General features: G+C 33.5%; 2 protein-coding genes and 1 long non-coding RNA gene across 4 annotated transcripts; all 3 read right to left on the bottom strand.

Annotated features, from left to right (window-relative positions):
* Nucleotides 1-1,858: 1,858 nt before the first annotated feature.
* LOC147298778 (uncharacterized) lies at nt 1,859-5,157 on the bottom strand. Its single transcript, XM_086243922.1, has 4 exons — nt 3,519-5,157; nt 3,270-3,400; nt 3,068-3,143; nt 1,859-2,979 (listed from the first exon to the last, which is right to left on the bottom strand). The coding sequence occupies exons 1-4, from the start codon at nt 5,155-5,157 to the stop codon at nt 1,859-1,861; spliced, it is 2,967 nt and encodes a 988-aa protein (XP_086100048.1).
* A 6,894-nt stretch (nt 5,158-12,051) lies between these two features.
* Nucleotides 12,052-21,741, bottom strand: MLO3 (Seven transmembrane MLO family protein). Of its 2 annotated transcripts, XM_086239247.1 has the most exons (16): nt 21,336-21,741; nt 21,134-21,191; nt 20,632-20,879; nt 20,381-20,497; nt 18,926-18,986; nt 18,385-18,473; nt 18,164-18,238; nt 17,920-18,008; nt 17,251-17,300; nt 16,935-16,975; nt 16,667-16,840; nt 16,511-16,546; nt 16,215-16,282; nt 15,966-16,026; nt 15,423-15,693; nt 12,052-12,395 (listed from the first exon to the last, which is right to left on the bottom strand). In XM_086239247.1, the coding sequence occupies exons 1-16, from the start codon at nt 21,459-21,461 to the stop codon at nt 12,280-12,282; spliced, it is 1,680 nt and encodes a 559-aa protein (XP_086095373.1). In that variant the 5' UTR covers nt 21,462-21,741; the 3' UTR covers nt 12,052-12,279. The 2 variants fall into 2 exon arrangements, with proteins under 2 accessions (XP_086095373.1, XP_086095368.1); XM_086239242.1 differs by lacking the exon at nt 12,052-12,395 and having other exon boundaries at nt 15,043-15,693; nt 21,336-21,740.
* LOC147298780 (uncharacterized) lies at nt 12,447-13,160 on the bottom strand. The gene is made up of 3 exons (XR_015121662.1): nt 13,092-13,160; nt 12,842-12,902; nt 12,447-12,570 (listed from the first exon to the last, which is right to left on the bottom strand). It is a non-coding gene; the product is annotated as an uncharacterized LOC147298780 (long non-coding RNA).
* Nucleotides 21,742-22,589: the final 848 nt, after the last annotated feature.

The raw sequence follows: 22,589 nt of genomic DNA on the forward strand, positions 1-22,589 counted from the left end.
AATACATTTCTCATATTTTTCTTTTTTACTCTCTTATATATGACTTACGCATCAACTTTTTTTCTCTTTTCCTTCTTTTAAGCTATAAAAAGTTCAAAAAAAAAAAAAAAAACTAAATCAACGAATAAAAAATTATAAAATTTAAAAATATAGAAAAAACTGATATTTTACTCCCTAAACTATTGTACTTATATCAGTTTGCTCAATTTCAACTTTAATGTGTCATGTTACTAAAAAAGTATATTTGTCCAAGACTTGAACTTCTTTGATGGAGCACTTATTCTCATACTTTCACAGTCTCCCTCTTAGTTAATTATGAGATGTTATGCCTTTCTTGGAGAAAATTAATTTATATGTTCCTCCATGAAAAGGAGCTCGATCAATACTTTGCAAGGAAACCTTAGTTAATATTATTGAAAACGTGGCCGAATGGTCCATTAATTTAAGGGAGACTTAGAGTTCAATCAATTTTATGAATATTTCTTAAACTAAGACCGGTAGTGATTTATAGTTTTTAATTAAGTTCTTTTATTTTTCTTCTTTGACAGTTTTATGTTAGGTTTTAACTTCGAGATTTTGGCCCAAAATTTCGGAGTTAAAACCTAACATGCAACTTCTACAAAGTCCACTCTACACCCTAGGAGGGAAAATACCCTTCAAATCAAGGAATAACTTTATTATAAATTAAAAGAGTTTTCTTATAAATTAAAAATCTTTTCTTATAAATTATTATGAATTAAAATGATTTTTTAATAAATTTTAATTAAATTTAAAGATAGTAAGTCTAATTATCTCTTAATTTAATTTTGGGGGCAAAAAGCATCCCCATGATTACAAGCTTGCAATTGGGGCTTGGCAAACAGAGTTCAGTCAGGCAGTCACGGACAACAATCACAAAGAAAGGGTCATCAGTCATCATATTTAATTTATGGATAATTATTTAATTAATACTAGACTTAAAACATAATTATAGATGAGAAGATCTTGTTGTTTGGAGCTAAGATTTGTTTTAGAGTCTTTATATTATTATCACTTAATCATGATAAAAGAATTAGATCGATTAAACGAGTGCCAAGTGGGACCCAACGCCCAATCTATATCAATTGAATTGAAATCCAACAATTTTTGTTGAAAATTGATTTAACATTTGATGTGCAATAAAGTAAAATATAATAAAATTAAAAAATATTATTCTTTTTTCAAAGAGTGTGATGTATTAAACTTATATTAATGTGATTGATCAAATAAATAAATAATTATATATACATCTCAATAGTAGTCTTCATCTAAAAGATTCAAACGAAAGTTATGAGAAGAATAATGCATCTAATGGACGAATTCACTTCAATGTTTATGGGTCTCAATAGTTATGTTAATTTCACTAATTGAATACATTATCTCTCACTTATCCTCATTTTAAGTCCCTTAATTATATGACCATTTCTCTGCATCTTAAACAGAAATATTTATAATTAACAAGCATGCAATGGTACTAGCAAGGAATAAAATTTCGAGCTTCGAGGAAATTTCGATGGAAATTTCGATGGAAATTTCGACGGAAATTTCGAAGATTTTTAAATTTCGACAAAAATTCGACGGAAACGATGGAAATTATTATCAAAATACGGAAATTTTGAATGAAACTTCACAATATGTTTATTTAACATATTATCTACTACATTGATAAAAAACATTGAAAAAAACCAAATTATATGGTAGGTTTCATGTGATATATGATGAATATAATGCGCGCTGGAGGCAAATACTGTTAAAAAAATGCTTCACTAATTAATAATTACTTCAATAACACCTCAATTTTATTTTTACTATAATATTGCCACATGAATTACAAAAGTAATCAATACCACATAGAGTTTCTAGGAGGTTCAAAATTTCCGCTGTCTTCAGTATCATCATGTCCAGAGTAGGTGTACTGTGAAGAATAATCATCCCAAGATACTTCTCCAGCATAATTTTGCATGTAATTGCCAACATGCCAACCATATGGATCAGGAACCTGTTGTGGTTGAATTTGCCCATAAGCATACTCATTTGAAGAGGTTGTCTCTTGTTGTGCCAATGAGTTACTATCAGACTCAACCAAGTAAGGCAGATGTGGTGGGTAGAATATTGGAGGGTTTTGTCCATAATTGTAATTGTCACTTCCTACCCCCATAGAGCCAAAAGTGGTGGATAATGAATCCTCTTCTTCTTGTGCCAAACTCTCATGACCTCTTTGTCTGCGACTATAGTCTTTTCCTATGGCACCAATTCCTGGTCCGGCACGCCTACTCCCATGATCCTCATCTTGTGTTGCATGTGTATAGTGTGCTTCGACAGAAAATGGGCTCATATACTCTTGAGAATGTCCAGTGACATCTTCATTTCCACCACCACCACCACCACTACCTCTACCACCACCACTACCTCTACCTCCACTGTTGGTAGGAGTGCCCGATCTTGTGCTAGAGTTGCCTGATCGAGAAGGATTAGTGGGAACTGGCTCAGTACGATGTGTCGACCTTGTTTGCATAAGGTCATTCAAACTTGTAGTAGGGCTCACCTCCTCATTTAGAACTCTGTCCACATTGATACCTTCCTGACGTGCTTGAGCTGCAATATCAGGGTCTGGATTGCCTGCATCATCATCTAAATGGAGGGGCCTAATCCACTGATAAAGCTGGTTTTCCTCCACATCATCATCCCCTATAGCAGCATCATATATATCCAGCGGATCATATTCATCAACGCGATCCTCCTCTGCTTTCTTATCTCGAAGTGCAAGCCTCATATTATAGTAGCAATATACCATTTTTTCTAACCTACTATATGAGAGCCTGTTTCGTTGTTTGGTGTGTATGAGTGCGAAAGTGCTCCAGTTTCTTTCGCAAGCTGATGATGACGCCGTTTGTGATAAAACTTTGATGGCTAACTTCCTCACAGTAGGCGCATCACTCCCATACATGATCCACCATTCACCTGAAATGAAAAATTTGTTTGTGTAAGTGTAACTATAAAAATAAATAATTAAGTTAATCTAACTAATACAAGTAAGATGTATACTCACTAGGAGACATTCGTGATCTAGCGGCCTTTGCAGCTCGCTCTCCGAACATTTTCCGGGCATCTTTAAAATAAGTTAACTAGATACAAATACAATACAAATTATACAATATCAATCAAATATATAATTTAAGACAATCAAATTCTATAAAGTATTAATATTTTTCGTAAGGATTCTTATGGGCCTTATGGCAAATTATTTTTACCTCATTTCCAAATTGGCCAACTTGTGGTGAATCGGGATCCAATTTGGAGAATACGTTGTGCACAGCCCGAATAAGTTCACCATCATCTCCAACGCCAGGTCTATACTGATAGCGAGGATTCAAATAATAGGCTGCAATCATGCATCAAGTAAATATAGAAATATATAATTAGTAATTTAGTTCATTAATTGAAAGCTAAATCAATTAAAAAAATGCGGAACCAAAATAACAAATAAATTATTGGGTTACCTGCTGCGTGCAAATCGTGTTGTAACGTTTTAAACCATCGATCATTGATGATTTTTATTACCCACCGTGCACCCTGTTTTTTTTCTAGTTCTTCCTTCACGACACGCATTAACTCATAAATGGATCCCATTGTAGGATACACTTCTGTGTCCACAATACGTAAAACTACGTAGAGAGGTTCAAACAGACCGCACACCTTATGCACCTGTTGCCAAAAAGAGTGATCAAGAACTATATTTTCAACGGTGATGCCTGCATCTGAACGCCGGAAATTGCTACGACCCCAATCATCACTGGTGAACAATTGCTTCAGCCCCATCATCTTACCATACAAACTATCCAATGCAATATAGTTTGTAGCAAATCGGGTGGCACCAGGACGAACAATATCTCCCTTCGTGATCTCTCGCATCTTTGCCAACAACCAGTTATGGTTGTAAATATAATTCGTGATCATTCTGGCTTTTTTAATCACATTAGCAACCTGCTCTTTCTTCCCCATCTCTTCAAACATTAGATCAATGCAATGTGCTGCACACGACGTCCAGTACACATTGTATTTGTTCATTAACTTCTTACCTGCTTTGACAAATGCGGAACCATTGTCGGTCACAACTTGAACAACATTCTCCTCTCCAACCTCCGTGATTACATCCTTCAGTAGCCCATAAATATATTTATGATCCTTTATGCAATCTGAAGAATCAACGGACTTAAGGAATACCGACTTCCCTCTTGAGTAGGCCATGAAGTTAATGATAGACAGTTTGGTTGGACCTGTCCAACCATCGCACATGATTGTGCAACCATAAGTTGCCCAATCAGTCTTCAATTTGTTAACATGCTCTTGCATTTCTTGAAACTCCTGGTCCAAAAATCCGGTGCGTATCTGATAGGGTGTTGGAGGTTCCACTCCTACTCCTGCCTGTTGACATCCTATCACCAAATTTTTGAAATGATGAGATGCTGCTTTTGAAGGAGGAACATTTTCATATATGAAGAACTTGCTGATCAAGCGTTGCATCCCATCTTTGATTGACCCTCCAGAAAAGAGATTTTTAACACTCTTTTGGCGTGCTTGAGCTGCCTTGTACAAGCTTGGTGCCACTGGAGGTGTTGGTCGTGAATCTCGTGATTCCCTCATGCTTGATGCTCTTTGCATCTGTGCACCACTACTAGACCCAGAACCTTGTCCCCTATTTGGGACTTTATGTGAGTGTTCTCTCTCCCATTCTGCTGCTCTAGAGGCTCGAAGTGCAGATCGAAATTCTCTTCGCTCTTGAGGCCCCATATCATCATTATGATCTTCATCATCATCATCTTCATCATCACTCAGCTCAATCTGACTTTGTCCTCGAAGCTCTTCTCTGATCTCTTCCATCCTTTGTATTTTTTTGCTTTTTTGGTGTTGTTTGTGTTGCATCCCTGCAATGATGAATTGTCTCACTTCTGGTGGGACACTATTGCATCGTTGCACATTGTGTCCAGGATCCAAACCACTAAGGTGGTATTTTAATCGTGTCACTCCAGCACCCTTCATTACAAGGCCACAATATTTGCATACTGAACCTTGTCTGCTACCTGGTAATGGATCGGCATGATCCCAAGCTGGATCACGTGATCTCCCTCCACTGGCCATTGAATCCTAAATTCCTAATAACAAAGAGACATACACAGTAACACAATAACAATAACAATTAAATTCCATGTTAATATCATATCAGTATATCACCAAGAAATTAATATCATATCAGTTATTAACTTATTACTAATTAGTAATTTCATATCATATTCATATTACCAATTGGCAATTCCATATTTCCATATTACTAATTTGTAATTTCATATCAATATTTATATATCATACAAATTACACAAATCATACAAATCAAAATCAACCTAAAATTATACAATCAATTTCAAAATTATACGATTAAAGATTCAAAATTAACCCAAAATCATATAATTATACAAATCAAAATCAACCCAAAATTATACAATTAATTCCAAATCTATATAAATCAACCCAAGATCAATATAATTTATCTTATATAAATCAATCCAAGATCAATATAATTTACATATAAACCCAAAACATGATATTGATCAATTGATGTTAGATAATATTTAAAAGTGGGTAAATCAGTAAATGATATACTTAGATATACTCAGATCAATTTAGATATACATCATATATCAGATCAATTTAGATATACATCATATATACTCTCAGATATAATTATATAAATCATATAATCATAAATCATATAGATCAATTAATCAATTATTCAATTTAATGTAGTAATGACGTAATGTACTAATGTCTAATTGTCTATTACTCAAAATCTCAAATAGACAAATACTGAAATCAAATACTCACACACTTCAACACTTGCAGTTCACAACTTCACACAAAGCTATCAAAGACAGAGACTTCACACAAGCCCACAAACTGATTTCAGAAATTTCAGGGGGGCTAAGCTTCGAGAAACGCCGGGGCTTCGAGGTGGCCGGAGGCTTCGAGGGGGCCGGATAAGTCGAGAACGGCGCTGCAAGCCGAGAGCCCGAGACGACGCCGCTGCAAGCCGAGAGCCCGAGACGACGCCGCTGCAACCAGAGAGCCCGAGACGACGCCGCTGCAACCAGAGAGCCCGAGACGACGCCGCTGCAACCAGAGAGCCCGAGACGACGCCGCTGCAACCCGAGACGACGGAGGAGAGAGGCGAGAGAGAGAGAAGAGAGAGAGGCGAGAGAGAGAGCCGAGAAGACGGAGGATGCAGCAGATCTGGTTTGAGATCGAAGGTGTGCGCCGACACTGTGCAGGTGAGAATGTGAGATTGTGAATTTGTGATTTCACTGATTTGTGAGAATGTGAGGCAGTGAGGGACTTAGGGTTAGGCTGGGTATTTGAGCGAGGGTTAGACTGGGTATTTGAGATTTTGAGCTCGGGTTACTGTCTTCATGTCTTGTCTGTCTGTTACAGTGTTAGGCTGGGAATTTGAGCGAAATTTCGCTCAAATTCAAAAAAATTGCTGTTGGGGCATTCGAAAATTTCGAGCGAAATTTCGGCGAAATTTCGAATATTTCGCCGAAATTTTTCGAAATTTAGTCGAATCCGTGTTAAAATTTCGGAACCCCTAAAAAACGAAATTTTCGGCGAAATTTCGCCGAAAACTTCGAAATTTAAACCCTTATGGTAGTCATCAGCAATTGGGAAGGCATATATAGAGGCATAATTCCAGATACTAATTAATATATATATATATATATATATATATATGTTCTAAAGAGAAGCGCTACAGCTGTTGTCAGCTAACTAATCCCTTTTATCATTTCTTTTTTGAGGAAAATCCCTTTTATCATTTTAGAGGATGAGCTTGTTGTTGATTCAGGGGGCCATTGTGGTCTGGTCTGCTGCAACAATAAAAGCTGCATGCATGTTGGTATAATGTAATTCCACAATATATAGTTAATGAGAAATGTTAGCCATTTTAATATTTTCTATCTTCAATCTTTTTCCTTTGTAATGTAATTTTATAGTTAAAACCGTCTATTTGTTAAATCTTTTTTTAAAAATAATTTTTACATTGTCTGTTTATTTGATAATAATACACTAGTTGACTAAATAATTTTTAATTTAATTAATATTATATAGAGATGATCTTTAAAATTTAATTTAAAATAAAAAATAAAAACCAATTTTGGTTATGAAGCTACATTGCAGAATGAAAGGAGAAAATAGATTGTAAAAAGAGAAAAGCAAAAGATAGCTGTCATTTTCATAGTTAATTAATTATGATCATTACATATTAAGCAAGGATTTAAATTCTCTATTATATAAGAACAAATCATCAACATAAAGCAATGTAGAATTGGGATTTGTAAACATTTTTTTTTTCTTAATCTAGGGATGGAAGATTCGAGTTTGGGATATCTTTCAACATAAGAAGAGTGATGCCGATAGATTAATAGCTATTTAATGTTGATGTTGACATTGGTAGGATTTGTATACGTTGGAGAAGTAGATAATTATCTATTTAATTATCTTTGTAATATGAAACACTAAAATGTAAATAGAAAATTATGATTAAATACCAAATATCAATAGTTTTTTAGTAAAGCAGCAAGACACTAATTTTTTTTAGTTTAGGTACTAACCTAGAGTAAAACATTTTGGATTAGGTCACAAATTAGTTTGTACAGTTGTGACTGTCGAACCATTACACTTGTAATTGTCGAACAGTCACAGTTGTGACTATCTAAAATTTATAAAAAATCAAAATTTTTAAGGGTTTCATAATTTTGATTTAGGTTTGAGGGATGAAGTTCTATAACCCAAAGACTAAACATTAAAGTTTAAGCCTTGCAAATATTGAAAAAACAACAAATCAATAAAAAAATTATGATTGTTAGACAGTCACAGTTCGATATAACCATGTTTTTTAAAGTTGGTACCTAAACTGAAATTTAGTACATAAAGTGAAATGACATAACTGTTTTAGTAGTTGAAATGAAAAAACATTATAATTTGGTACCTAAAGTCAATGAACCTAAATGTAAATTCTAAACGTTGGAGAAATATGAGAAATTTTTTTATGTGACCGTAATATTATGTGACGATGTGACCAATCCATTAAAATCATAACACGTATATAATTATGAGTATCTAAAACCCTAAATCCTAAATTTATAAACTAATCATCCATCTATATTAATACACATACATTATTAAAATCAAGTAGCGGTGTTATGGTCACACTTGAAAAATTTCCAATAAGTAGAACATTCAATCTAAAATCAATTAGTAAGGGATGAAAAAACTTATGACTAACACGTGTGTGGCCTAATACTTAGGCTAACTTATAAATTGTCTACTCTAATACTATGTAAAAGTTAGATTGTTAAAGTGAAAACTAATTTGAAATAGATGAAGTGACCCATAACCGTATATATTGTGATGAAAATTTCAAATGTCATCCTTCAAATATGTTCCTTTTTTTTTTTTTGTTGGTAAACCATCGTTCTAACATGTTTGAGCTACTTCTTATTGGAGTAGTTATAACATCAGGCTCAAGAGTGTTAGGCCCACTACATCTCTAGCTCATCTCCACCTATGCCAAGGTTTCTCATTGTCTGATGTCGGTGTTGGAGTCAACCAAATTCATGACTGTCAAACGTTGTATTTATTTTTTCCTACATGGACTAGCATAGTAATTATAATATATAAACATTATATTAAATTATAATCTGCTCCATATTAAATAGTATGGAACTTTATTTGACTCTTTTGGTTCGTGATCGCCATTTCATTTTGTGCACCTAATTTAGTAGAGTGATCGATTAGAATATGTCCAAGACCTTGGCTACCCTAATTGGCCTCTCTCTTAAACAATAACAAATTTCCAACATTTGAAAGTGAATTGAAAGAATTGATTATTTGATCGTGAAAATTAGAAGATTTTCCATTTTTTCAAGGAGATCTTCAACCTTGGCCAGCTACGGTGGCATTGGGTCCCCTGTGAAGTGAACAGCACCATTGTTGCGCTGCTCTGCTTGCCAAAAAGAGGTTGTGTGTGAAACTAGATTTTCCTGTTAGATTTGTGTCTAAAATTTAAGGCCCGTTGACATTGTTTTTAGAATTGGCAAAAGTGCTTTCAGATTATTAAAAATACTTTTAAGTAAATTTTTAAAAAGCACTTTCAAGTACTTTTGCATGAAGCACTTTAAATTTTTATAAAATTTTTTATCATTCTGTTCGATCAGTTTTGGTTAGCATCTAGTTGCTTCTACTAGGCTTTCTTGTATTTTGCTTAGCTTGGAATTTTGTGTGTTTTGCCGCTATTGGGCTATCAAGGAAAGTATCTTTCCGACCAAAACAAATCCAGTAGAGTGATTAACTATTTTTGTGGTCTTGCACATTTTTTATTTTGGACCAATAATGTTATGAGTTAATTTATTTTAGGCACGTACAGAGATCTCTATTCTCATCCTAATAAGATGTTAGTTTGCCTATTATGCTATTATAATTCGGAAATATTGGAACCGAGTTTCTCACCACTCTCACATCTTCGAAAAACTTCAGGTGCAAACATTCATACACATAAATTTGAGACTATTTAAACGTTTGTTGTTGATAACGCTTTCTCAAATGTGTCAAGCTCTATCTCAAATGTGTGTGCGTACGTGTGAGTTCACATACGCACATGGAGCCACTTGCTCAAACACTCTCTCTAACTAATGGAGGCAAACCACCTTTTTCAAGACTCAACTCTAATGGAGGCAAACCAATTAATTAATGAATGGAGTGATTTATTGTGCTATTTTCAGATAACTTTGCTATATTGAGTATATTCTAACAAAAAAAGGATTGAATTGACGGCAGAGTAATTATTTGTAATCATTTTTCTTAATTTGTAAATTGGCTCTTGAATTAAGCACAACAAAGAGAGATAGAGAGAAAAAAGAAAAAAGAGGAAATTACTTTAAATTATCCCTTGCATTTTCTTGAACTTTCTGATAACCAAGGCTAAGCAACATTGGTGAGTACAAGAGAAAAACTTATTTGTTATAGGTGCATACAACTTATGTGTATTTTTCTCATCATGTACTAGATCACGTGAAGAAAGATAGAGATAAAAAATGTATACACTCGTTACAAAGAAATCTTCATTGAGTACATTGTAGCCCATGCTTGTTGGACCTAGTGGGCCAACAGTGGGCCAATGGTGCCCCAAAAGGAACAGTCACAGTCAAATAAGGCTGAAAACTGAGCTCCAACATGTTTCTAATAATTTCACCAGACGTGGGCCTCCAACTTTAACTATGTTCTGTCGCACCAAATCTGATTGATTGATTGATCGATCCCATAACTAAGTGGTTGGTATTTTCGATCTGCCTTGGGCAAGTGGGTCAGTGGGCCTATGGGCCTGTCGGCTTGTGGGATTGTGGACCTTCTCTTCCATTGTCGCAAGTGGGCAAGGGTGTTGCCCTTGTCTCATATCTCGTACTGCAAGTCTGCATCTTCTTCATCTTTCTAACTTGTTTCTTTCTTGCTACACAATTTGGCTTCATTTCAACACCTAAGAGTTGAATGTGATTGATGTTCCTTGCCTTCATGAATTTCTTTTGGTGAACCTTGAATTTGTATAGGGGCCCAATAACATGATTATTTGTTTAGTCAATAATGGGCTGTTATGGGTTAACAGATTTTTGGTTGGTTAACTTGGTTGATGGCTCAATCTGTAGTCACATTCAATTTTTATTTTTTATCTTTTTCCTCCCCCAAAAATTCTTTAACATCTTTTTTTTTTTTTGGGGGGAAAGAGTTCTTTAATATCTTTAAAAAGGAAAAGGAGCAAAGAATTAAAAAAAAATTAAGTAGCTCTTTCAGGAATTTAAAAGGAATTTATTTGGCCCACGTTTTTGGATCATGGGCCAGCTTAAAGGGCGTGGATTTGGGCCTAGGCTAAAAGGTGGAGCCAATAAGATTGGATGGGCTGAGTACATTGCTCATCAAGAGGTATTTGCTAGGAAATGAACGAGGACACAATTTCATGTTTTTTTTTTTTCTTTGTTACAAGGGAAACCAAAAGAACTCAAGAGAGGGGATTCAAATTTTGGCAATGCTCTAAACTACTTAGAGCTGTGCTTTCTTCATTTTTCGGCCAAATGACTATTTTGGTCCATGTAGTTTGGTGGTTATTTCAATTTTGTCCCTGTTGTTTTAATTTTCAATCAAGTCCAAAATTAAAAATTCGTCCAAATTTGATTGATGAAATCCTTACTTTAATCAATGTGGGTGTGCAACTACACTAATTTTATGATTGTTTACTCTTAAACTCGTAAAGACTAACATTGCACCTCATTTTCACATGAAAATTTTGTCTAAAATTTGGACAACATTATAATTTTGGACTTGGTTGTAATAAAATTTTAACTAAGAGGACTTGATTAAAAAAAATTTAAATAACATAGACAATTGAAATAAGGGCCAAACTATAGAGACCAAAATGGTCATTTGCTTTTTTTTTTTTAAATTTAAAAAAGGCTTATTTAAATTTTACCTATCTAAACTTTGAGATCGATTTCATTTCACCACCTAAAAAACAACTAATCATTTGAATTAAAATTTTATTGTAATATACCACCTCTGGCTCATTTTATCTAGATTTTTATTAAAAATAAGGGTGTTTCACCGTTTTGGTCTTTTTCAAGTTTTTATTGTTAGAAAATAATGATTTTTTTACACTTCATTGACTTTGACACAATAAAAAACTGTCTTGAAAAGATCAAAACACACTTATTTTCAACAAAAATTTAGACGGAAAAAGCTCAAGGTGGTACATTGCAACAAATTTTAAGTTCAGGTAGTAAATTGACACAATTTTTTTTAGTGATAAAGTGAAATCGAACTCAAAGTTTAGGTGAATAAAGTATAATAAAGTCTTTAAAGAAAAGAAAATAATATGGTAAGTGCTCTACTGTTGGAGTCATAAGCCACACGTATTTCCATTGTTTTTCAAACCTTCTTGTTCACATAGGTCGTCAATCAAAACATATACAGACAACAAAGTATTGGAAATTATAAGTTTATATATAATTCTGGAGCTAACAAGATTCCCAATTAAAAGCTAACCATAAGAGAAAAATAAACTAGAAATTATACAGGTATGGATGGTTTGAGAAGCTCCAGTCCTCTAATGCCCTAATCCTACTCGCTTTCTTGGTTTTATATTACTTTTTTTCAAAAAAATCTTTTAGGTTAAGTTTGTGTTCTAGTCAGCTTCGGCATTTCTATGTGTACCTCACTAGATAAAGATGTAGCTAATTGATCAAGTTCATTTTGGCCACCCATTTCTTGATGATGTTCAACAATTTCTTGGTTATCTTCTTCAATTTCAGTGTTGCTTGAAAAATTTTGCGCCATTTCAGATTGTGAAGAGTGCTCTTGTTTGTTCTTCTTCCTCTTTTGCTTCACTTCAGCATGCCATTGCTTTATAACATTTGTTGTTTGCTCTTCAAGTACTACTGCGCTCTTGAAATTTGACCCCATCTACATATATAGTATAATGTAACCTACCAACTCAGTTTCTGTATGGTAAATAACCAAACATAATGTTTTCTTATTAAATCGTCTCTTTGATTATCATATTGTTAGACTGTCAATGAATCATTGTTCATCTAAATTTGTTTACTGTTATAGCTAGTTCAGATAAATAATTTGGCAATATAATGCCAGGCCGTCCGTTAAGAAAACATTTCCCAATGACCTAATTTTTATACTTTAACACAGCCATTAACACGTGACGTGTATAAATGCATACCTGAGTCACTAGAGCATAGAGGGGAAGAGTAATGTAACTGCACATCACTTGAACCGTCACCCTACACAAATTTGTCAACACAATTTGATTTTCATTGAACATACAACTAACATCAAGATTTGTTTGTTGATCACTTGATCAATTTTATATTTATATTTGTGATAATTGGGTGTAGGTAGCTTAATTTCATAGCTAGATGAGTGAGTATAAAATTGAAGGTAAAAAAAAAAAGATGAGCATTGGCACTTACGCTAAGACCACCCGTACAATGATAATCTGTATGTGGTCATGGTAGCAAGAGTGTATCCCATATTCTACCTGAGATTAAGAATTTGGACAACATTATAATTTTGGACTTGGTTGTAATAAAATTTTAACTAAGAGGACTTGATTAAAAAAAATTTAAATAACATAGACAATTGAAACAAGGGCCAAACTACAGAGATCAAAATGGTTATTTGCTTTTAATTTTTTTGAATTTAAAGAAGGCTTATTTAAATTTTACCTACCTAAACTTTGAAATCGATTTCATTTCATCATTTAAAAAACAACTAATCATTTTGAATTAAAATTTTGTTGTAATATACCACCTCTGACTCATTTTATCTAGATTTTTGTTAAAAATAAAGGTGTTTCACTGTTTTGGTCTTTTTCAAGTTCCTATTGTTATAAAATAATGATTTTTTTACACTTCATCAAGGGTTTAAATTTTGAAAATTTCGGTGAAATTTTGCCGAAATTTTCGATTTGAGGAGGGGTCGAAATCGAAACCTAGTTTTGTTAAATTTTCGGGATAATTTCGACGAAATTCTCGAAATTTCGCCGAAGTTTTCGCCGGTGATCTGGTTTTGAAATTTTGGGTTTTTGGAGAGGAGGCTGGGTTGGAGAGAAAAAGATGATTTTGGGAGGAAAATGGGGCGGTGGCAGGGGGCGCGGCAGGGGGCGCGGCAGGGGGTCGATAGTGGAGGCGTGGCAGGGGGGAGAAAGTGGTGAGGGTGGGGTGGGTTGGTGATGGATTGGGGAGAGAGAGAGAGAGAGAGAGAGAGAGAGAGAGAGAGAGAGAGAAGAAAAACAGTGGAAGAAGGCTTTTGCTGGAGACTCGGGGGGAAAAGAAAGGAAAGGGAAAGAAGGAAAGAAAAAAAAGAAAAAAAAAAGAAAGGAAAAAAAGAAAAGAAGGAAAGAAAAAGAAGAAGAAAAAAAGAAAAAAAAAAGTAAGAAAGAAAAAAAAAATTAAAAGGTTTAGGGTTGATTGGGATTTGGGGCTTTTGGGCAATTGTAAAGAAAAAAAATAGTTTGGGTTTTTATTTGGCCTTTTTGGAGTTTCATTTAGTTGTTTTTAAATTCTAAATTTGTAAACTCTAATATATTTCTATATAAAAAATAATTTAAAACACTCTAAAGAGCCTAAACCCTAATATCATATACCATATCCTAGTTTGAGGTTTTTGGGCAATTGAAAAAAAAAAAATGATTTGAGATTTCGTTTGACCGTTTTGGGGTTTCGTTTAATTGTTTTTAAACCCGAAACCAATAAACTCTAATATCTTTTTATATAAAAAATAATTAAAAATATTCTAAAGAGCCTAAACCCTAATATCCTATACGATATCTTAAATAATATAGAGTATAGATTATAAAGTATATAAAATTTAGTGTATATATTATAGAGTATAAAGAATATATTAATTTTATTTATTCATTATACTAATTTTATTTCATAGTATTTACCTTCAGCGCGCATTATATTCATCTTATATCACATGAAACTTACTATATAATTTGGTTTCTTCAATGTTTTTTATCAATGTAGTAGATAATATGTTAAATAAACATATAGTAAAGTTTCATTCAAAATTTCCGTATTTTGATAGTAATTTCCATTGTTTCCGTTTAATTTCTGTCGAAATTTAAAAATCTTTTAAATTTCCGTCGAAATTTCCATCGAAATTTCCTCGAAATCCGAAATTTTATTCATTGTACTTCATTAACTTTGACAATAAAAAATTGTCTTGAAAAGACCAAAACACACTTATTTTCAACAAAAATTTAGACGGAAAAAGGTTAAGGTGGTACATTGCAACAAATTTTAAATTTAGGTAGTAAATTGACACAATTTTTTTTAGTGATAAAGTGAAATCAAACTCAAAGTTTAGGTGAATAAAGTATAATAAAGTCTATAAAGAAAAGAAAAGAATACGGTAAGTGCTCAACTATTGGAGTCATAAGCCACACGTATTTCCTTTGTTTTTCAAACCTTCTTGTTCACATAGGTCGTCAATCAAAACATATACAGACAACAAAGTATTGGAAATTATAATTTTATATATAATTCTGGAGCTAACAAGATTCCCAATTAAAAGCTAACCATAAGAGAAAAATAAACTAGAAATTATACAGGTATGGATGGTTTGAGAAGCTCCAGTCCTCTAATGGCCTAATCCTACTCGCTTTCTTGGTTTTATATTACTTTTTTTTAAAAAAAATCTTATAGGTTAAGTTTGTGTTCTAGTCAGCTCCGGCATTTCTATGTGTACCTCACTGGATAAAGATGTAGCTAATTGATCAAGTTCATTTTGGCCACCCATTTCTTGGTTATCTTCTTCAATTTCAGTGTTGCTCGAAAAATTTTGCGCCATTTCAGCAAAAGTCGGCTGCCGGCGATGAGACGAGAAATCCGGGGAACTCCGGATTCCCCTGCTGCTTCCTGCTGTAGACGAATAATCTTGACCAGATTGTGAAGAGTGCTCTTGTTTGTTCTTCTTCCTCTTTTGCTTCACTTCAGCATGCCATTGCTTTATAACATTTGTTGTTTGCTCTTCAAGTACTGCTGCGCTCTTGAAGTTTGACCCCATCTACATATATAGTATAATGTAACCTACCAGCTCAGTTTCTGTATGGTAAATAACCGAACATAATGTTTTCTTATTAAATCGTCTCTCTGATTGTCATATTGTTAGGCTGTCAATGAATCATTGTTCATCTAAATTTGTTTACTGTTATAGCTAGTTCAGATAAATAATTTGGCAATATAATGCCAGGCCGTCCGATAAGAAAACATTTCCCAATGACCTAATTTTTATACTTTAACACAGCCATTAACACAAACGCATGTATAAATGCATACCTGAGTCACTAGAGCATAGAGGGGAAGAGTAATGTAACTGCACATCACTTGAACCGTCACCCTACACAAATTTGTCAACACAATTTGATTTTCATTGAACATACAACTAACATCAAGATTTGTTTGTTGATCACTTGATCAATTTTATACTTATATTTGTGATAATTAAGTGTAGGTAGCTTAATTTCATAGCTAGATGAGTGAGTATAAAATTGAAGGTAAAAAAAGAAGATGAGCATTGGCACTTACGCTAAGACCACCCGTACAATGATAATCTGTATGTGGTCATGGTAGCAAGAGTGTATCCCATATTCTACCTGAGATTAAGAAAAGAGAGGGGTAAATTAATGTAATTTTAATTTTCATTAAATACAAGTTAACTTTGTGTTATATTGTCTAATTGATTCCAATAAGAATTCAATCACTAGAGATTAATGGTTTAGTTAGGATTGATAATTTGATTATATAACACAATGTCTCACAAGAGAATATTATCATACTAAAGAAAATGAATGGGATTAGTACAAGTTAAAATAAGGGCGTACCGTGACCCAAATGAAGAAAGCAAGTTCAAATGCATTCTGGAAAAGTTGAAAATGATTAACAAGTCAGTTTGATCATAGTAATATGTAACTGAGAGTAATTAACTAAAAGTATGAACTAGTGGAGGTAATTAATGAGGAATATTAATTATTAAATACCGTAAACAAGGTGAGGTGTACAAGGGTCAAGACGAATTGTGGTTGATTGAACCAGAAGTGACTGTCCTTAGCTTGCACTAGAGGAATTCCTTTAATCACATTATGCTTGTCATGAAGTTGATGAGCCATTCTTGCTACAACTACTTCCAGTTTGGTTCCAAGAACTAGCACTACCTAAGAACACAGATTAATACTTAATTAATAATAAACTAGTAATTAATTAATAACATTAACTAAAGCACTTCAATGAGAAAAGCTTGAGACATACCATTAGTGGCACAAATGATACCCAGAAATAGACATCCCAACCTGTTTTATGTTCATGACAATCATTCAAAAATCACTGGAACTACGCATATAAAGGATAAAATTGAAATTCATCTATGATACGATCAAGAATTGTATGATAAACAAAAAAATTTAACGATGCACAAATCTATACTTCAGTATAGAAAATAAATCCGGCCGTTAAAATTTAAAGGTTAAAATGTATTTATATACAATACATGTTCATATATACCAAAGAATTTTGACAGAAATTGATGATATAATGATATATAAAGGACTTGGATAGTGCTTATTACCATGCACGTCTACAAGGATGAAAATGACGACCATGAACCACATGAAAGGGCTGTCCAGTGATGCAGATCAAAAACACACAATTAGCCAACATGTATGAATAACTAAATCAATGAAAGGAAAAATATAAATTCATACATTGACAGCATGCATAATGTAAAAATTAACAAAGGTTTATATTGGCAGCACCAATTAACTTGGAAAATATGGTAAGTTATAATATTATTATATTACAAGGGTATAAAAGTAGTTATGCGCACAAAATGACCAAATATAATTTGAGTACTGTTATATGTATCATATTTACGAATTACATTATTGATTATGTATCTCATATGTAACTGACTTTAATTACTTACATAAATGAGTTCTATGTGAATATCATATACTTTATGAAAGATGTGATGAACAATATGATATAAATAGTTTTAAACAAGATTCACTCACATCTACGAGCAAAACATTTATGTGACGAGCGTATATGTACTCTTCGTGTGTCTACACATGATGAGAGAGATAGACACATGAGGTGTCTACACACAGATACTGCTGGTCACATATCTCATAATGATGTAGGATCTGATTCAATTGCTCACACATTTAAATGAGATTGATTTTTGTGAAAAATGTGATCATCAATGTGGTCTTTCATTGATACAATTCTCAAGTACCTGATGCCGACTACAACTCTGAAATCATCCTCCAGCGACCGTTGTATGTACTTCTGGAAATTGAATGCACTGTTTGTGGACAGATGAGTCTGCAAAAGAGATGCTTAAAATATTAACTTTAAACTATATTTTAGACTATTTCATAAGAGCTAAACACTAAAGTCTACACTCAACACTAATAAACTCTATTGCACTGCTATATATATATATATATATATATATATATATATATATTTGTACTCACTGAAATGAAACCATGGCGTAAGGTGAGATAATCAACTTTTTCCACTGAATGGAAGAACTGCCGGAAGAAACACCTCTGCAAAAATATAATCCAAAATTTAATTAGTTATAAGCAAAAACCCAAATGATTCACGAGAGCAAAATATATATAAATATAAAATTGATCTATTAATTAATTAAGAAGGAATTCTATTAATAATAATAATAAGTAAATCAACTCACAATCCACAGTTGAACAGATGTTCCTGTACAAGAACTCATGTGTCTACGAGCAAACGTGGTCTGCCTTGTGAACCGAAATCGATTAGGATCTACACCCAAAAATTGTTGTTTTAAATAAAAGAAGAAGAAAGGTTGAATTAGTTGTTGTGCACTTCTGCTATTGAATTTCAACACTTGAATAAAATTTCTGTTTGGTGGAATCAAGAGTACTTTAACTGTACCATATACGGTTGACAGATTATGATTCGTAAGCCAATGACCATTTGATTTAGTAATTTTCTTTATTGATAAGAGTTTTCGAGTTTAAATCTCATGAATAACATTGATTATTTAAAAAAAATTATGTTTCGTCCAATATTTTAATAAAAGTGTGAGACCTACACACATAAATTATACACATTTGAATCTCACCTCTATTATTCAAATCGTTTGGTATAATTAATTGAAATGGTATTAATTTTTGTCGTTATTTGTTGTTTGTAATTTTTGTATCTTACCGTTCGTCAAAAAACATAAAAAAAAAGTAGTTTTTGTATCTTACCATTTTCCACTTGGTATTCCACCGTCTGGGTTTCTTTTTCCCATGCTTGCCAACGCCTCATCTGTTAAAAAAATTATGCATGTGTAACATTACTTTTCAGGATCCAATTAAATTATTAGAGCGGGTGAAAAAGTCGTGTAATTAACTAACTCCCACATTATATATGGGTAATGAACTAGAGTACTTTCCAACACTACTTTTACCGACTTGAATCACCATTTTTTTTTTTTTCATCTTCGATCTAATCCTTGACATGTTGCTAATTTTAGGGGTGTATATCACCGTTGGAGTTTAGATATTAAATTTTAACACTTGAGACTGTCTAAAATCCAAAAATTTAAACTGCAATAAATAGGTTTCAATAGTGTAATTTGTTTGGCAAAACCGTAGAGAGAGGGGGCTACACCTAGCTTAGCCTATCCAAATTAAAACATATCACATGCAAAAAAAATTAGTGAAAAATTTGGGCTAAATAACAATGTCCTAAATATATATACTAACTAGCTTGCACTCAAAAATTGAAAATTTATTTATACTTAAACTTTCCTTGGACTAGTATGAAATAACACTAGCTAATATAAAAATTTGAGTGAAGTGTATGATCCGAATCTTGATGCATCTTTTCTGCCTTTTGAATACTAGGCTCCCAAGTCCCAAGCCTCATCTCCCTGAATAGGGTGCTTTAATTGACTTTACATACCCCAAGTGCCAAAATGTCCATGTAAGAAGGCTCATAGCAAAACAAAACAAGGGCTCTGTTTAGTGTTACCTACTCTTACTTTTTAACTTTCAGGTTGGGTTGCACACTCAGATGTCAGATTGCTCAAAAAGTCAAAATTTCTAGAAGTTTAAAATTCTATTATAACTTATTTATAAGGGATTCTGCTATTTCCAATAACCACAACATCAGCTGAAAACCTGGTTGGAAAGGTTGTTGATAGGGGTAGCCAGGACACTACATTGGGGTGCTCAGGACAAAGGGCATCTAAATGGGCCAGCATTATGGGCTGAGAGTTAGGCAATGGGAGAGCTGTGTGGGTTCATTTAAATGGGTTATGCATATTATAAGAAAAAAAAAAGGTTTACTTTTTCTGGTCTGTCTTTTCATGATCCACAACAATCAACCGTTCACAATCGTTGATGTGAGTATCCGTGAACAATTGTATTTTTCTTTTATACATACCACATATGGTACCAAAATGTAATCTCTCTAACTAAGCCGAATTGACTCGTAACTGAAAGGGACTAGCTTGGGACAGTTGTCAGGGGCAGTTGTTTTTAACATAGCTCCAATTGAAATATTGTCACATGCATACAAGTTATTGACTTTATTTTGTTTTGTGCAGTTAAGAGTTAAGACCCACCAGACTCTTTCCCATCACATTAAAAGCATCAAAGATAGAACTGAGAATAATAGCTAGCCTGCAACATAGCATATGGTAGGATTATGCATACCTTGGCCCTTCCTAAAGCCATGGTGAGAACACTATACACAATCTGCATAATTGCCAACACAAAGATGAAGTGGTTGAGCTGATTCAGCCCTCCTTCTGATATAAATGAGGTCTTCCCCTGCAAAACCCAAATCCCATTCAAATAAACTAAATTGAGAGAGAGAGAGAGAGAGAGAGAGAGAGAGAGAAGACAATTAACTACTCTCTTCAGGCTCTTGATCAAGTTAAAAAACAAATAAAGCAACTATGTACCTGGGATTCACAGTGATCCTCAGTCTCAGATGCTTCTAGCATTCTTTCTGGGTGTAGAGGAATATGGTTATTCTCAAACAAATTTTCTACAAATTGCATATCAAAACCAAGTGCTTTTGTAGTTTTGGTTGGGGGTTTTTTCCGGCAGGGAAGCATGGTGTATGCAACTTTGTTGGTTACACAGATTTTGGATATCCATTTCTGTGTAACTGTCAGTATTAGAGACATGAAACCCAGAAGCATAAGCACTGCACACCCATCAGGTAAACACAAATGATTCATCAGCACAAAAACAGGAAAGAATTGCCAATTAGAATACACATTCTGCACATTTGTGAATTCTGCAAATTGCTTATAGGTGGTTCGGTCTTTTCTGACATGTTATATATATTATTAGACTATGAATAAAATGCAGGATCAAAATCGCACGTTCTAGCTATTTAATTTCCGGTACTGATTCAGAGTCTGACAAGGTAATATGACAGTTTGAACTAAATCCTACCTGATTTGAGCTTCTGTACCGCCTCGAACAAGGCAGTCTTTTTATGTCTTTTGAGCCACTGCACCAAATACATGATCAAAAGGAATGAATGGGTGTAATTAGTGAATCAAATTCAGAGAAACCATATGACTATTTTTTAACAAAGTGAATGGTTTCTTACACACACACACACACACACATATATATATATATGCATACGTACTTGACAAAGGAGATGGATCAAGTGCTCCATAAAAATAGAGAGGGAAATAAAAACAAAGCAGACTGTTGCCACAGCCCAAGTGGGTGTGTCTTCCAGTGACCGAGCTCCTCCTTCTCCTGTAGCCATGTTTGGTACTTTGTTGGCTTGGCAAGAAATTGATGATGAGCATCAATAGAAGAATTAATTAATTGATGAAGAGATGAAGAGGTAGCCACACAGGGAGCTTTAATAGCTCAAGAGCCAAGAGGGACCAATTGAAGAATTAGTAAGAAGAAATGTTCAAATCTTCATTGCTGCTGCTGTGACTTTTGGGAATATTCAATCAAGTCCAAGCAACTTCCACCTTGTGAAGGTTGCAACCAATACAATTAAATTGAGTTTGACACGGCTTATGGTTTATATGGGATTTTTCATTTTTTGCCCATTTTGGGGGGTCCAGATACTTGCAGGGGTGGCCCGGTTCCTTTTATTTCGGAAAACCTTTTTCATTCGCTACATGAATATTAATCAATCAATTATTGTTGTTTGTTGGCTTGTTAGTTGTTGCCCGTCCACTTTAGTTGACCACTGCAGTGACCAGGTTTTGCTTACATGAAATGTTATTTTGGAAAGATATTTTACTTTCCCATAAACAACAAGAGAGAGAAAACCATATTTTCTGTTATTTTTTAACATCGAATAGCTATGTCATTTTTCATTTTTTAGTGATGTTATTATTCATTTTTTATTAGTTTGATATATATAGTCACTCTATTTCTTAACTGCTTAAAATTTTTGGTATATTAATAGTTACCTAACAAAATATCAGAATTGTGTTTGCAGGAGTTCTAGATTTGAACCTTTCATATTGTAATTTTGTTTATTTTCATTCATTAGTATATATTTGTTCTCTATATGCAGTTAGTTTAATATACATTTTTTACTCATTTTTTAATTATTTAAGTTTTTATATTATCTTTTTAAATATAAGTTGTTTTGTTTGAGAAGAGTTAGACGATAATTTCTGGGGATTTGTGCTACGAAAGAGTTTTGAAAGTAACCCAAGAATCCGATTGATTTGCCTTTTTTTTTTGCCTGTTAATTGATTGCACCGACCCTACCTGATTTGATTGCACCGACCCTACCCGTCGCTTTTGGTGTTTCATACATTGTGCATTCTAGAATAGCGATCTTCTGAATTAACGTTATCCTATGCTTCAATATGAAAATATTCTCACAACTATGATATTGTAGCTATTTGTCAAATTACACATC

Source organism: Dryas octopetala, chromosome 1, assembly GCF_963921425.1.
Source record: "Dryas octopetala chromosome 1, drDryOcto1.1, whole genome shotgun sequence".
Taxonomy (NCBI): Eukaryota; Viridiplantae; Streptophyta; class Magnoliopsida; order Rosales; family Rosaceae; genus Dryas; species Dryas octopetala.

Excerpts from the sequence above, each read along its gene's own strand:
- LOC147298778 (XM_086243922.1), bottom strand. The coding sequence starts at position 5,157 with ATGGCCAGTGGAGGGAGATCACGTGATCCAGCTTGGGATCATGCCGAT. Across the intron at positions 3,401-3,518 it reads ACACGATTTGCACGCAGCAG|CCTATTATTTGAATCCTCGC; the intron begins GTAACCCAATAA and ends GCATGATTGCAG. Across the intron at positions 2,980-3,067 it reads TAGATCACGAATGTCTCCTA|GTGAATGGTGGATCATGTAT; the intron begins GTGAGTATACAT and ends TTTTCATTTCAG.
- MLO3 (XM_086239247.1), bottom strand. The coding sequence starts at position 21,461 with ATGGCTACAGGAGAAGGAGGAGCTCGGTCACTGGAAGACACACCCACT. Across the intron at positions 20,880-21,133 it reads GGTACAGAAGCTCAAATCAG|TGCTTATGCTTCTGGGTTTC; the intron begins GTAGGATTTAGT and ends ATGGGTGTGCAG. Across the intron at positions 16,027-16,214 it reads ATTGTACGGGTGGTCTTAGC|GGTGACGGTTCAAGTGATGT; the intron begins GTAAGTGCCAAT and ends AAATTTGTGTAG.